Here is a 12,631-nt window from a genome sequence, read left to right as displayed (position 1 = left end):
TTTATCAATAAATCTTATGTAAACCCCACCTGCCCAAAGACCAGGTAACTTCCTGGAATGCTGGAAGTTGTAGTTCTTAGAAAATAACAAAGCCACATGAGAAATAATGGTGACTGTGTGACTTTGTCCTTAGAAAGCCCCTACAACACGTGTCTTGCTGACACTCACTGGGAACCCAGAGGTAGGTGGACCTGATCAGAGTCCATTTTTCTGGTAGGTACTTTATTAAAGCTTACTTCAGATTTGGCTCAAAATTGTGGAACTGGTTTTTCTTTCATGAATCTCAGGATTAACACTTACCTATGCGTTATAACTTTAGCCCTAATGAGATTTTTCATTAAGACCATATTTTGAAATATCGGAAGAGGAAACAAAGCTATCTTGATGGTGGGAGATGCAAAAATCATGACAAATATGATGATGGGAAACAAAAAGTAAAACCAAAAAGGTGAAAGTGAAAAGATAAACCTCTGGTCTAGTCCCTCTCCAGTTTCAAAGAAAAAATGCTCACACTGGCGGATGCCACTGGGACTACAAAGATGCTCATACTGGTGGATGGTGATATTTTATTTGTACTGAAATGTAATTTTATTTGTATGTTAATAAATAAAGTTGCCTGGGGGTCAGAGCTAATAGCAAGCCATAACAGAAGCCAGGTAGTGGTGGTGCACACCTTTAATCCAGATCACATGACAGGCAGATCTCTGTGTGTTCAAGGATACTGCCAGCATGGAGACACATGCCTTTAATCTCAATACCAACCATAGAAGATCTGGAGGTCTGTATAGACAAGCAGTAATGAGGAGATCATGTGGTTGGGTTTACAACCAATGAGAAGGCAGAACAGAAAGTCAATAAAAAGACAGATACACAGGAAGTAGGTCACTTGCTGAGGGGAAGGACAGCAGCGGCAGGAAGGGTAAGAAGAAGGGTTTTTAGTATCAGCTCTTACTACTGCTCTGACCTTTTGGGCTTTTAACTCTGCATTTGGCTCTGTGTTTCTTATTTAATAATAAGACTGTTACATCTACACTGGCAGATGCCATTGGGACTGCAAGGATGCTCACACTGGCGGATGCCACTGGGACTACAAGGATGCTCACACTGGCAGATGCCATTGGGACTACAAGGATGCTCACACTGGCAGATGACACTGGGACTGCAAGGATGCTCACACTGGCGGATGCCACTGGGACTACAAGGATGCTCACACTGGCGGATGCCACTGGGACTACAAGAATGCTCACACTGGCAGATGCCATTGGGACTACAAGGATGCTCACACTGGCAGATGCCATTGGGACTACAAGGATGCTCACACTGGCAGATGACACTGGGACTGCAAGGATGCTCACACTGGCGGATGCCATTGGGACTACAAGGATGCTCACACTGGCGGATGCCACTGGGACTACAAGGATGCTCACACTGGCGGATGCCACTGGGACTACAAGGATGCTCACACTGGCAGATGCCATTGGGACTACAAGGATGCTCACACTGGCAGATGCCATTGGGACTACAAGGATGCTCACACTGGCAGATGCCATTGGGACTACAAGGATGCTCACACTGGCAGATGCCATTGGGACTACAAGGATGCTCACACTGGCAGATGCCATTGGAGACTGCAAGGATGCTCACACTGGTGGATGCCATTGGGACTACAAGGATGCTCACACTGGCAGATGCTACTGGGACTGCAAGGATGCTCACACTGGCAGAGGCCATTGGGGACTGCGGTGATCTGCTTACCAGGTGAAGGAATCCTGCAGCTGTGAACCAGGTACTGAGAACTATTGACATGAGTTTGGAAAGCTTCACTGAATTACTAAAAGGACAAAGACAAAGAACAGTTAGGTCTCTGCAGACAGATTCTCAATCAGCACCAACACATTGTTCTTCAAAAGCCCAGCTTTCTGCTCACAGAGTGGCCCACAGACTGGAAGGTACAGCACCACCTGGGGCTCTGCCCTCACCTGTCAGTCTGCACGGTTACAGGGCCTCTGGATCATTCATGTATGCATCAAGAGTCTAAGAAACACTGCTGGAAACACATCCAGTGTTGTGCATTTCTTCAAACGTTATAGGTTTTACTGTTACCGTCTATCAGTCTGGTGGTTTTTTTTTGGTTTTTGTTTTGTTTTGTTTTGTTTTGTTTTGTTTTGTTTTGTTTTCCGAGACAGGGTTTCTCTGTGTAGCTTTGTGCCTTTCCTGGGACTCACTTGGTAGCCCAGGCTGGCCTCGAACTCACAGAGATCCTCCTGGCTCTGCCTCCCGAGTGCTGGGATTAAAGGCGTGCACCACCACCGCCCGGCCCCAGTCTGATGTTTTAAAGGCATACATGTGATCAGTACTCAACAAATGTACAGGGTTATAAGAACAAAACAGCAGGAGTCCAGGCATGGATTTGTAATGTAGATTACAGGAATGTAGTGACACACGCTGGACTCATACAGGATCCTTGAGGGAAAAGTAGGCTTAAGTCTGTCAAGGAGAGCCTAGAGTTTAGCTGAAATAGCTGCAGTTCCTGGCCTGGCCACTTGTCATGTAAAAACAGTCTTTCCAGCCTTGACTTCCTCACGATGCATACTTACCCCCGAGATGCACTTAGACTACAATATTGACATTTCTCATAAGAATGTAGCAGTGTGTTGAAAGAGATAGTTTGTACCTTTATTATTGTCTTTTAGAGATATTTAGGTTGCACTATATTAACCTGTAATGCAGGGGTTTGAACCCAGGACCTTGTAGATGCTAGGTAAAATACTCTCCCATTAAGCCACACCCTAAGCTCATGGCTCTGCTTCTCTAAGCAATAGTTCACTGCTGCTAATGGATATCGCCCATGCTCAGGGGAGCTGTTACACCTCTAAACCTGAAGAAATGTTTCTTATTTTAGTAGCCAACAAGAGGTGATTTCTTTTTTTAATTGATTACGTCTGTTCTTTCATAATTGTATACATGCATAAAATGCATTCTGATTACTGTCTCCTGCAACCCTCACTCATCATCCTGTCAATCCCCACCCTACCAGTCCTTTACCCAGATTCGCTGACTCTTGATTTTGCCTTGTAACTCACTTAATTTAAGCAGGCCTATCTTCTGAACAGTGGATTTGAACCGTCCATTGGAACCTAGTGGGGTCACCACTGGGTACACAACTGATTCTCCAGCTCTCTGAATTTATCCGTATAAACGGTTCATCAGTGAGGGGTAGTACCCTCTGAGCCCCTCACTCCATCCATGCCTGATTGGCAGTGGGCACATTCTTATGCAGACCCAGGGCAGACATCCATGGCTACTGTGAGATCACAAATACAATGGCTGTGTGTTGTATTTTCTTTCTTTTACTCTAGCCCCACGTTGGGTGCCAAGATGTTGTTGGCTGTTTTTTATTCTTCTGTTCTTTGGCTCTTTTAGGGGGCCTGCCACCCAGTTCCCAAATAAATCACACATGGAGGTGTATTCTTAATTATAAATGCCCGGTCTTAATGTGGCTTGTTTCTTGCCAGCTTTTCTTAACTTTAAATTATCCCATCCACCTTTTGCCTCTAGGCTTTTTTCCTTTTCTTACTTGTGTATATCTTACTTTCACTCTTACTCCATGACTGGATGGCTGGCTCTAGCCCCTAACGTCCTCCTCTCCTTATTCTCTTGCTCTTTCTTCTCTTCCTCACAGATTTCTCCTTCTATTAATTCTTCCTGCCTGCCAGCCCCACCTATCCTTTCTCCTGCCTCACTATTGGCTGTTCAGCTCTTTATTAGACCATCAGGTGTTTTAGACAGGCAACGTAACACAGCCTCACAGAATTAAACAAATACAACATAAAAGAATGCAACATATCTTCGCGTCATTAAAAAAAATGTTGCACAGCATAAACAAATGTAACACATCTTAAAATAATATTCCACAACAGCTGTGTCTTGCTCAGAGATGGCATTTTGCAGCCTTTCTCCTGATCTTCTGGCTCTTACACTCATGCTTTCTGCCTCATCTTCTGCAATATTCCCTTAACCTTAGAGGGGATGGAATACGTGTCTTGTATTCGAGTAGGGCTGAGTACTCATGTATCACTTATTATCAGCACTTTGTACAGCCATGAGTCTCTGCACTCAACACTGATCACTAGAAAAAAATGGTGTCTCTGATTAAAGCTGAAAGTAGCATTTGTCTATGGGTATAAATGTAATTATTTAGAAGGCAGTTTTACAGTATGAAATATAGCTAATAATAGTATTCCATCCATGTGCCCTTTGCCCCTATGATATCCCCTAGCATGGGTTTTAACCGGGTTCACAGTATCACACATGGATTTCCTCCCACAGCGCAGGTCTCAAACCCAAGCAGAGAGCTTGGATCCCATGACAGCAGTGCCGCTGCTGCACGAGTGGGCACATCATGTCTAGCAAGTTGGTCTTATAGCTGTAGGGTTCACAACTGTGTAAGACCATTGATACCTTTTCTACCCCAGCAGCTTGCACGGCATCTTCATGGAAGGACTATAAAGGCTAGCCAGCAGGGAGGACACTTTCAGCTTAGTTCCAGGTTGATTTCTCTATATTATACAACTAAGATGTGTGGTGTCTTCAGCAACTGTACCTTATCATCTACTCCTTGTGGGAAATCAAGAGAAATGACAAGAGGCTGCATTGTTTGGGGGCCTGTGGTCCTGACCAGGAACTCTATGGGAGGAACCCCCCTCTGGCACTGTCTGTTTAACAATCCCCAGCTTCTCGAACAGCTTTCTCCAGCCACACACAGAGAGGTGATTCTTAATAACAAATATATGAGACCGAAACCTTTGTATTGGCTGACTATTTTTGTTTTGGGTAGAGAGACCTGGAATGAAAATCAAAGCAGATCTACATACTGTAATTTTGCAAAACAAGGAACGGGCCATCTCTTTACAAGGACTGCCAAGTTTCCAGCCAGGTGCTACATGCTACGTGGAGGAAGTGAGGGGGGGGAGTGAGCACACAGATGCTGAGGGATGTCCCAGTTTTCACACTGGAATTCTGCTGGGACACGGGGAGCTTGCGGACCAGTTCATGTTTTCATTTCCCAACCCAAACTGCCGAGCTAGCACGCCAGGCTGGGCTACAGTTACCTGGACTTGATGACATGGAGGATCTGTAAGATTTTCGGGAGTTCAAGCAGCCTCAGAGCTCTTAGAAATCTGAAACCTACAAAGCAACCAGGAGAGAGTAGCCTGAAATATAATGTGATTGGGATGCACACACTCTCCTTTCCTGAAACCCTTAAATATAATGTGCTGTCACGTTACAGGTTTAAGGACACAAAGTTTGAATCTTGGTCCTGAAAGTTAACTAACTACTACTACCTAGAATACCCACTTCCTTTTTTTTTTTTTTTTTTTTCCCCAAGACAGGGTTTCTCTGTGTAGCTTTGCACCTTTCCTGGAACTCACTCTGTACACCAGGCTGGCCTCGAACTCACAGAGATCCGCCTGCCTCTGCATCCCAAGTACTGGGATTAAAGGTGTGCACCACCACCGCCCGGCTAGGGTACCCACTTCTATAGTTCCTCATCCATAAAGTGAGAATTATTATAGGACCCACCTTACAGCATTGTAGACCTGATCCCAAGCACATAGACACCAGCCTTGCATTTAACAGTACTGTTCATTTTACTCTACATTAGAATTTATAGGAAACTTGACATGGGTCCATTAAGCTCCTGATTATTCAACTTTTCAATACTCTTAGTTTTACTTAATATAGTTTGTGAACAATAGCAAGAATTTTTTTTTGGTTTTTCGAGACAGGGTTTCTCTGTGTCTGCCCTGGAACTCACTTTGTAGACCAGGCTGGCCTCGAACTCACAGAGATCCACTTGCCTCTGCCTCCCGAGTGCTGGGATTAAAGGTGTGCACCGCCACCGCCTGGCCAAATTGGTGTGTATTTTATAAACAATAAATAAAACATAAAATTTTATAAAAACCGATTGTTAAAAGCCCATGCATCGTCAATATATCCACCTTAAAGACAAAACAACTAATGAACAATTTAAAGACATGTTACAGCATATCTATATATGATAATTGACCTTGAGAAGGCAGGGGAGGTCATTCTTGGAGTCCAAATGAGATCCCAGCATAAGGGTCCATGGGTGCTGGAGCCCTGCCCCCTCTGGTTGTAGATATGGTTATCCCATCAAAAACTATTGGGCACTTGCTCTGTACCAGGTGTATAGCTACACGCTGAGATCAAGAAATGATTTCTGATCATTCTGATGATGACACATCCCAGCATCCATGAGGCAGAGGCAGGAGGATCTCTGTGAGTCCAAGGCCAGCCAGAGCTACAGAGTGAGATCCTATCTCAAAATAAAACGACAAAACAAAACAAAAACTGTTTCTGCAAATATAGTACAAAACTCTACAGTCAAGAGAAGGTTCTTTGAAAAGGCAGTGAGGTATTTAAAAAGAAAGATAAATATTCTAAATGAATGTTGAGTGGTTTGGGGTTAAAACAACATTGATACTAATTAGTGATTGCCACAGCACACTTACCTAGCCAATTGCTCTTCAAATAATAAGAAATGAAGGTTGGTGGTATGGTAAAAATGTCTACAATTGAATTCATCTCCAACCAGAATTTGATCTTGTCATCAGCTGCCCAAAACTGAAATGGAAACAACACACCCAAATTAGATTACCTTCGGGATTTTTTTAAAAAGATTTTAAAATTACTTTATGTACATAAGTGTGTTTGTACGTATGTAAGCCTGCGTGTTTGTATGTGCCCCATGTGCAAGCCTGGTGCCCACAGAGGCCAGAAGAGGGCGTCAGAACCTTTGGAACTGAAATGACACACAGTTGTAAACTGCCATGTAGGAACAGGGAACTGAATGCAGGTCCTCTACAAAGCATCAGGTGCTCTTAACTGATAAGCTATTTCTCCATTACCTTCCTACCATCGAGAATTTTAAAGGGACTGTGAAGGATAGTTATTATTCAGCTATATTTTATTCATTAACGAAAGTTTTAATCTCATGCTATTTAACACAGATACAAATACATTTATGCAAACATGCAAATGCATACATATTACATACAGAGATTGTACCTTGGGCTGAGTGTGGTGATACACAACTTTAATCCCAGCACTTGGGAGGCAGAGGCAGGTGGGTTTCTGTGAGTCTGAGGCCACCCTGGTCTACAAAGAGAGTTCCAGGACAGCCAGGGCTATATAGTGTGACCTGTCTCAAAAACAACCAACCAGAACAAAAGAAAAGTGAGAGGGAGAGAGAAATCATACTTTTAATGAGTGTTCTATTAATGAGCATATAGTCATTTTACTTAGTGGGCCCTAACTCTCACATTTAAACACTTTGAGCTTTCTACTGTCCCTAGAGCTTTCTGATATATCTATATAGACACTATGTACATTAATATAGGATATAATTCTATATGTATATATTTCATTTTATAGATCTGTGTGTATGTCATATACATAGAGCTTATTATTTGGGATCAGTGATGACATATGATTTAGGGCAGTGTCCAATGAAGAAGCTACAGCTTGCTTCATGTTTTCTGAGCTTCTGAATTTAGATTTAGAACACTAAGTTTTGATCTGCAGAGATGGCTCAGTGTTTAAAAGCACTTGCTGCTCTTGCAGAGGACCCAGATTCAGGTCCCAGCACCCATATGGTGACTCAGAACCATCTGTGACCAGTTCCATGGAATACCATGCCCTCTTCTGGCCTCTGTGGGCACCGTAGGCAAGTGGTGCCCAGACATACATGAAGACATAACACCCATACACCTAATAACAAAATAAGTAGAACTTAAAAACACTTGAAAACCAAATCAAAGATACAAATATAAGATGGCACACACACGCCATTAGTATAGCAATGACATTCAAGTTTTACAAGCTTCTGATTGTCAGTCAAACTTCCCCAGTGGAAGGCCAGACGCCAGTAAGGACTGTGGACACGGTGTTCAATAGCGGGATTGTTTCAGTTGTGTTGGGATTCTGGACCTGGCTTACACTTTCAAGCACAGCAGACGAGGGGTTTAGGTCTCACTAAATATTTAACAGCTTAGTATAGATCTACCTTTAGAGCCCGAGAACCAAGGGAGGGTGGATAACTGGGGAACTAACTGGTCTCTTTACATTGCTTCTGTGGGCGGCAGGGGGCGTAGTTGTTATCATTTTACCTAGGTACTTACCCTCAATCCAAAATAGAAACTGAAGAAAGCATTGAAACTCAAATCAACAGAGAGGGTTTTGTCTTCGGATGTAGAACACATTCCAGTGGGGCTGGAAAGAAATGGGACCGTTTTTTGTAAAGATGAAGATTTAAAAACCTCTGTCTACAGAGACGCTATAAGGGCGGGACAGGCAATGCTCATATTCACCGTGAGTGCTCCATTCAAGAAAGACTCATGCTCACATCTGAATGGAATTATTCTCCTTTGGGGAGTGGAACTATGACTAAGTGAAGGCACTAGACCATCCCTGGAGCTGAGAACAGTGGGGGAATGGCCCACGACTCCATTACAGAGCTTATCGGCTCCACTTCAACTGCGTAAGCTCAGATCCAGAGTTTTATGGTCCTTTGCAGTTGAAAAACCATCTATCTAGTCAGGATTTTTCAGCTTCTCTACCCCTTTGAGATAAGGAGGCTGCTTTAGCCCAAATGACTGGATCTGAAACAAATTCAAAGGCAGCTTCTAAAAGATGTGTCAGGAATTTACAAAGCAAAGACTACCATTTCCCTGGGTTTTCTCAGTTGGCGCGGCTTTTGTGGCCTGCAATTCTTATTTTTACCCCAGCTGGGTACTTAATATAATTTTCAGAGGTTTGGCATGAAGTTTAAATTAGACTGAGTTTAGTGTTTTAAAAATATTGCCCTAGCCTTAAGATAAATAAGAAGGGGAGGACTTAAAAGAATTGATCCAAGGTTGAAGTTTCCAAACCACACAAAGGTCTCTGAAGCCTAACAGAGGCTCTGAGATACCCCAGGACTTCTTTTTCAACTTGTGAGGAATTCAAAATGGCCCCATGTGAGGGAGCTGACAGCTGGAAGTTTCGAGTCCCAGAAGCTCTGAAGTATAGCTGTACACCGCACCCCAACACTAGCAATGGGGTGGGTGGCGCAAAATGCAGGGCAGATGCAGGCGCTTACCACAGAACTGGAGTCAGTGCTCACGAGGGGCAGCTACACGCTTACCATTTTGATTTCGCTTCTGTGAGGGGTGGGAGGCTGGGGGGGGGTGCACACATGCAAGCAAAACTCTATTTGACATCCCTGAAGAGAAATTCTAAAGCTTTCTAAATTAAATTACTGATAAAGCAGACAAAAATAACTGGGGTTTTTACTCACTCTGTTGAATTGATGAAATAGATTATAAGAGAGCCGATACTTAGTACAAAGACAAGGATCACCTAAAAAATAGAAAAGGACAGGGACAGATGCTCTTTTATTGACATGGACTAAATAAGCCCATGAAATTGTGTTTTCTATTTTAAATGAAGTAAATATTATAGTGTATTTTAATTACTATGTGCAGGGAAGGAGGAAACTGGTTTCCCTTACCTCACCTATATGTATGTAGCACTATGTTCAACATTCATTTAGGCCAGTATTTATTCATTCATTCATCCGTTCACTCATTCATTCATTCATCCGTTCATTGAAGAAAAGTGGATGAAGCGCTATACTAACTCAACATGTACCCATTTTACTTAACTTTAACTCTCACACACTTGAGTTCAGTGACTGCTTCCTGAGTGCTTAGCATGTGTCACGTGCTTCATTTCATGACGGAAATGAGGGCTAATAAACAACAGTCTTGGACTTGAACTGCCCGTGATGTGTCCTTGTGGACACTCCCCTACCCGGGAAGACGTTATGTGAGAAGAAAGTGAGTGCTTTCACCATGCCAGTTAGTCTGGTATAGGAGGCACACACATTCGGTGGAACAAAGCCCCCAGCAGGAGGGGGTACATCAAAGAGGATAATAGGGGTGAGTGTGTTTATAATACATTGTATACATGCATTAAATTGTCCCCCCAAATCTTTCTTATACACCCAGGACTATCTGTCCAGAGTGGTATCACCCATAGTGGGCTGGGCACTCTCACATCATCAATCATTAATCAGGAAAATGCTAACAACTGATGAAAAGAGATGCCATGAATTTGAAGGAAAACAGGGAGGGGTACATGGGAGGGTTCAGAGGTTAGAAAGGGAAGGGAGAAATTTTGTAATTAAAATAAAGTCTTAAAAATAAACAAGAAAAAGAAAATGCCCACAGACTAAGTATATTCTCAAATAAATACAAGAATAAAAATCCAGCTATAAGCCGGGCGGTGGTGGTGGTGCATGCCTGTAATCCCAGCACTCGGGAGGCAGAGGCAGGCGGATCTCTGTGAGTTCGAGGCCAGCCTGGTCTACAGAGCTAGTCCAGGACAGGCTCCAAAGCTACAGAGAGAAACCCTGTCTTGAAAAACAAAAAACAAACAAAAAAATCCAGCTATATATATTTATGTTGGAATAGAATTATCCATAATAGAAGGTACCAAAAAGATAATAATTAAAATGCAAATATCAGCTAATATTTAATATGCCCTAAGTGGTTTATGCATATTATTATCTAATTCTCTATAATACTCCAAGAAGGCCTTATAAATCTCCTTTACAGTCATTGTATATAGGTGAAATCCAATTTATAAAAATCAGTTTATAAGGGCTGGAGAGATAGCTCAGCGGTTAAAAGCACTGGCTGCTTTTCCAGAGGTCCTGAGTTCAATTCCCAGCAACCACATGGTGGCTCACAACCATCTGTAATGAGATCTGGTGCCCTCTTCTGGTCTGTAGGCATACATGCAGGCAGAATGCTGTATACATAACAAGTAAAAAAAAAAAATCTTTAAAATGAAAAAAAAAAATCACCTTATAAAAAGTCAGCAAGCAATAGGCTGAATGTGAAGAGTGACCCCCAAGGCCAGACTGCCCTCCTCAAGGTCAGAGCAGGAAAACCCCCGCCTGTCTGGGACCTGTGCTCAGCTGACATTTTCTGGCTCAAGCTGGCTCCCCAGCCCTGTATCCCCTTCCAAAGCCTGAGGACACTAATCTGCCAGGCCAGGTTTAGCCCAAGAGAGACTGAAGAAGACCAGCTCCTACAAGCAGAGGCACAGCCTCTGTTGACAGCCGAGAAGAGTGTGCACACCAAGGAACAAGAAATGGCTGCAGTTAGCTGCCATGGATTGACCAAGATTGGCCTGTGGCCCTCATGGGTGTCCACTGGGCCTGTCAGCATCCACTGAAAAATCCCCCTGGTAAACTAAAAACAAAGTACGTTGTCTAATAAAAGCAAGAACAAAAATCCAGCTCTATGACACCTGCAAGAGACACAGGTCAGAGGAAACAGGACGAAAGGGTTGAAAGGGAACAAAAGTAGAATTTACATTATGCTGATACTATATTATAAGATATGCCAGAAGAAAACGGATATTCCCTATTGGCTAAGAACACTAACAAGACAGTTTAATAAGTGACTCTTTGCAAGTAAGACTATACCATTCAAATTCTGCTGGAAATGGAAGACATCCAATAAAAAAAAAAAAAAAATGAAGGCTTTGACATGCCCCTTTCAATCATTCAGCAAATAATTAGGGACACTGAAAAGTACTGCATGGGTATCAGACAACACATATTCTTTCACAATCCATTAAATGGTAGTAGAAGTTGATTGTGTACTAGGCAATGAAGCATTTCTCATATATTCTACAAAATGGCAGTGGTTAAAAACAGTCATCCTTGGATCATAACTTTCTTGTGGTGATATTTTGTTTGTGCGCAAACAAATAAAGCTTTCCTGGAGATAAGAGTGGTGAGCCAGGGGCTGGAGACATGGCTCAGAGGTTAAGAGCACTGACTGCCCTTCCAGAGGTCCTGAGTTCAATTCCCAGCACCCACATGGTGGCTCACAACCATCTGTAACGAAATCCGATGCCCTCTTCTGGCCTGCAGTCATACATACTGTATACATAATACGTAAATAAATCTTTAAAGAAAAAAAAAAGAGTGCTGAGCTAGCCACTAGAGGCCAGGCAGTGGTGGCACACACGTTTAATCCCAGCACTTGGGATCTTATGCCTTTGATCCCAGTACTTGGGAGGCAAATACCTTTAATCCTAGCACTTGGGAGGAAGAAACAGGACGAGACATGGCTGGGCAGAGAGAAAGGAAGTGATAAGGCAGGGTAGAGACAGGATCTTGGCCCCCTTTTGGTCTGAGGATTCGGCTGAGGTAAGAAGTCTGTCTTCTTACTCGGCTGTCTGCTCTGCTTCTCTGATCTTTCACCTTTCATCCTTGGTATCTGACTCCAGGCTTTATTATTAAGACCAATCAGAATTCATGCTACACTTTCCTTCTTAGAAACTAGAAAAATTAGCCACCTAATCTAAGCCCCTTCGCCTCTACAGGAAAGTCAAAGCATACAACACTTTCCAAACAGATGTTTTTCTAGTATTTATGTTCTAGACACATCTCTATGAAAAGCACAAAGTGCACACGACTTTACTAATAAAACTTTCCTTCTAGCAGAGGGGCAAACAATAAGTATAAAATCTAAGTAATTTTGCTAAC

General features: G+C 42.9%; 1 protein-coding gene across 8 annotated transcripts in view; it reads right to left on the bottom strand.

The window, feature by feature from the left end:
• The window catches only part of Kcnu1 (potassium calcium-activated channel subfamily U member 1), an 88,041-nt gene that overhangs the window by 61,170 nt on the left and 14,240 nt on the right, over window positions 1–12,631 (bottom strand). For 7 of the 8 annotated variants that reach the window (XM_059244405.1, XM_059244400.1, XM_059244404.1 and 4 more), the window contains 5 exons: window positions 9,362–9,423; window positions 8,205–8,295; window positions 6,537–6,648; window positions 5,112–5,187; window positions 1,756–1,831 (listed from right to left, as the gene is read on the bottom strand). In XM_059244405.1, the coding sequence (XP_059100388.1) occupies window positions 1,756–1,831; window positions 5,112–5,187; window positions 6,537–6,648; window positions 8,205–8,285 (345 nt within the window). In that variant the 5' untranslated portion in view covers window positions 8,286–8,295; window positions 9,362–9,423. The remainder of the gene's footprint in view (window positions 1–1,755; window positions 1,832–5,111; window positions 5,188–6,536; window positions 6,649–8,204; window positions 8,296–9,361; window positions 9,424–12,631) is intronic. The other variant, XM_059244401.1, reaches the window with a different exon arrangement.

This window comes from Peromyscus eremicus, chromosome 17, assembly GCF_949786415.1.
Source record: "Peromyscus eremicus chromosome 17, PerEre_H2_v1, whole genome shotgun sequence".
NCBI classification, from domain to species: Eukaryota; Metazoa; Chordata; class Mammalia; order Rodentia; family Cricetidae; genus Peromyscus; species Peromyscus eremicus.
This window is presented reverse-complemented; position numbering and strand designations above follow the sequence as displayed.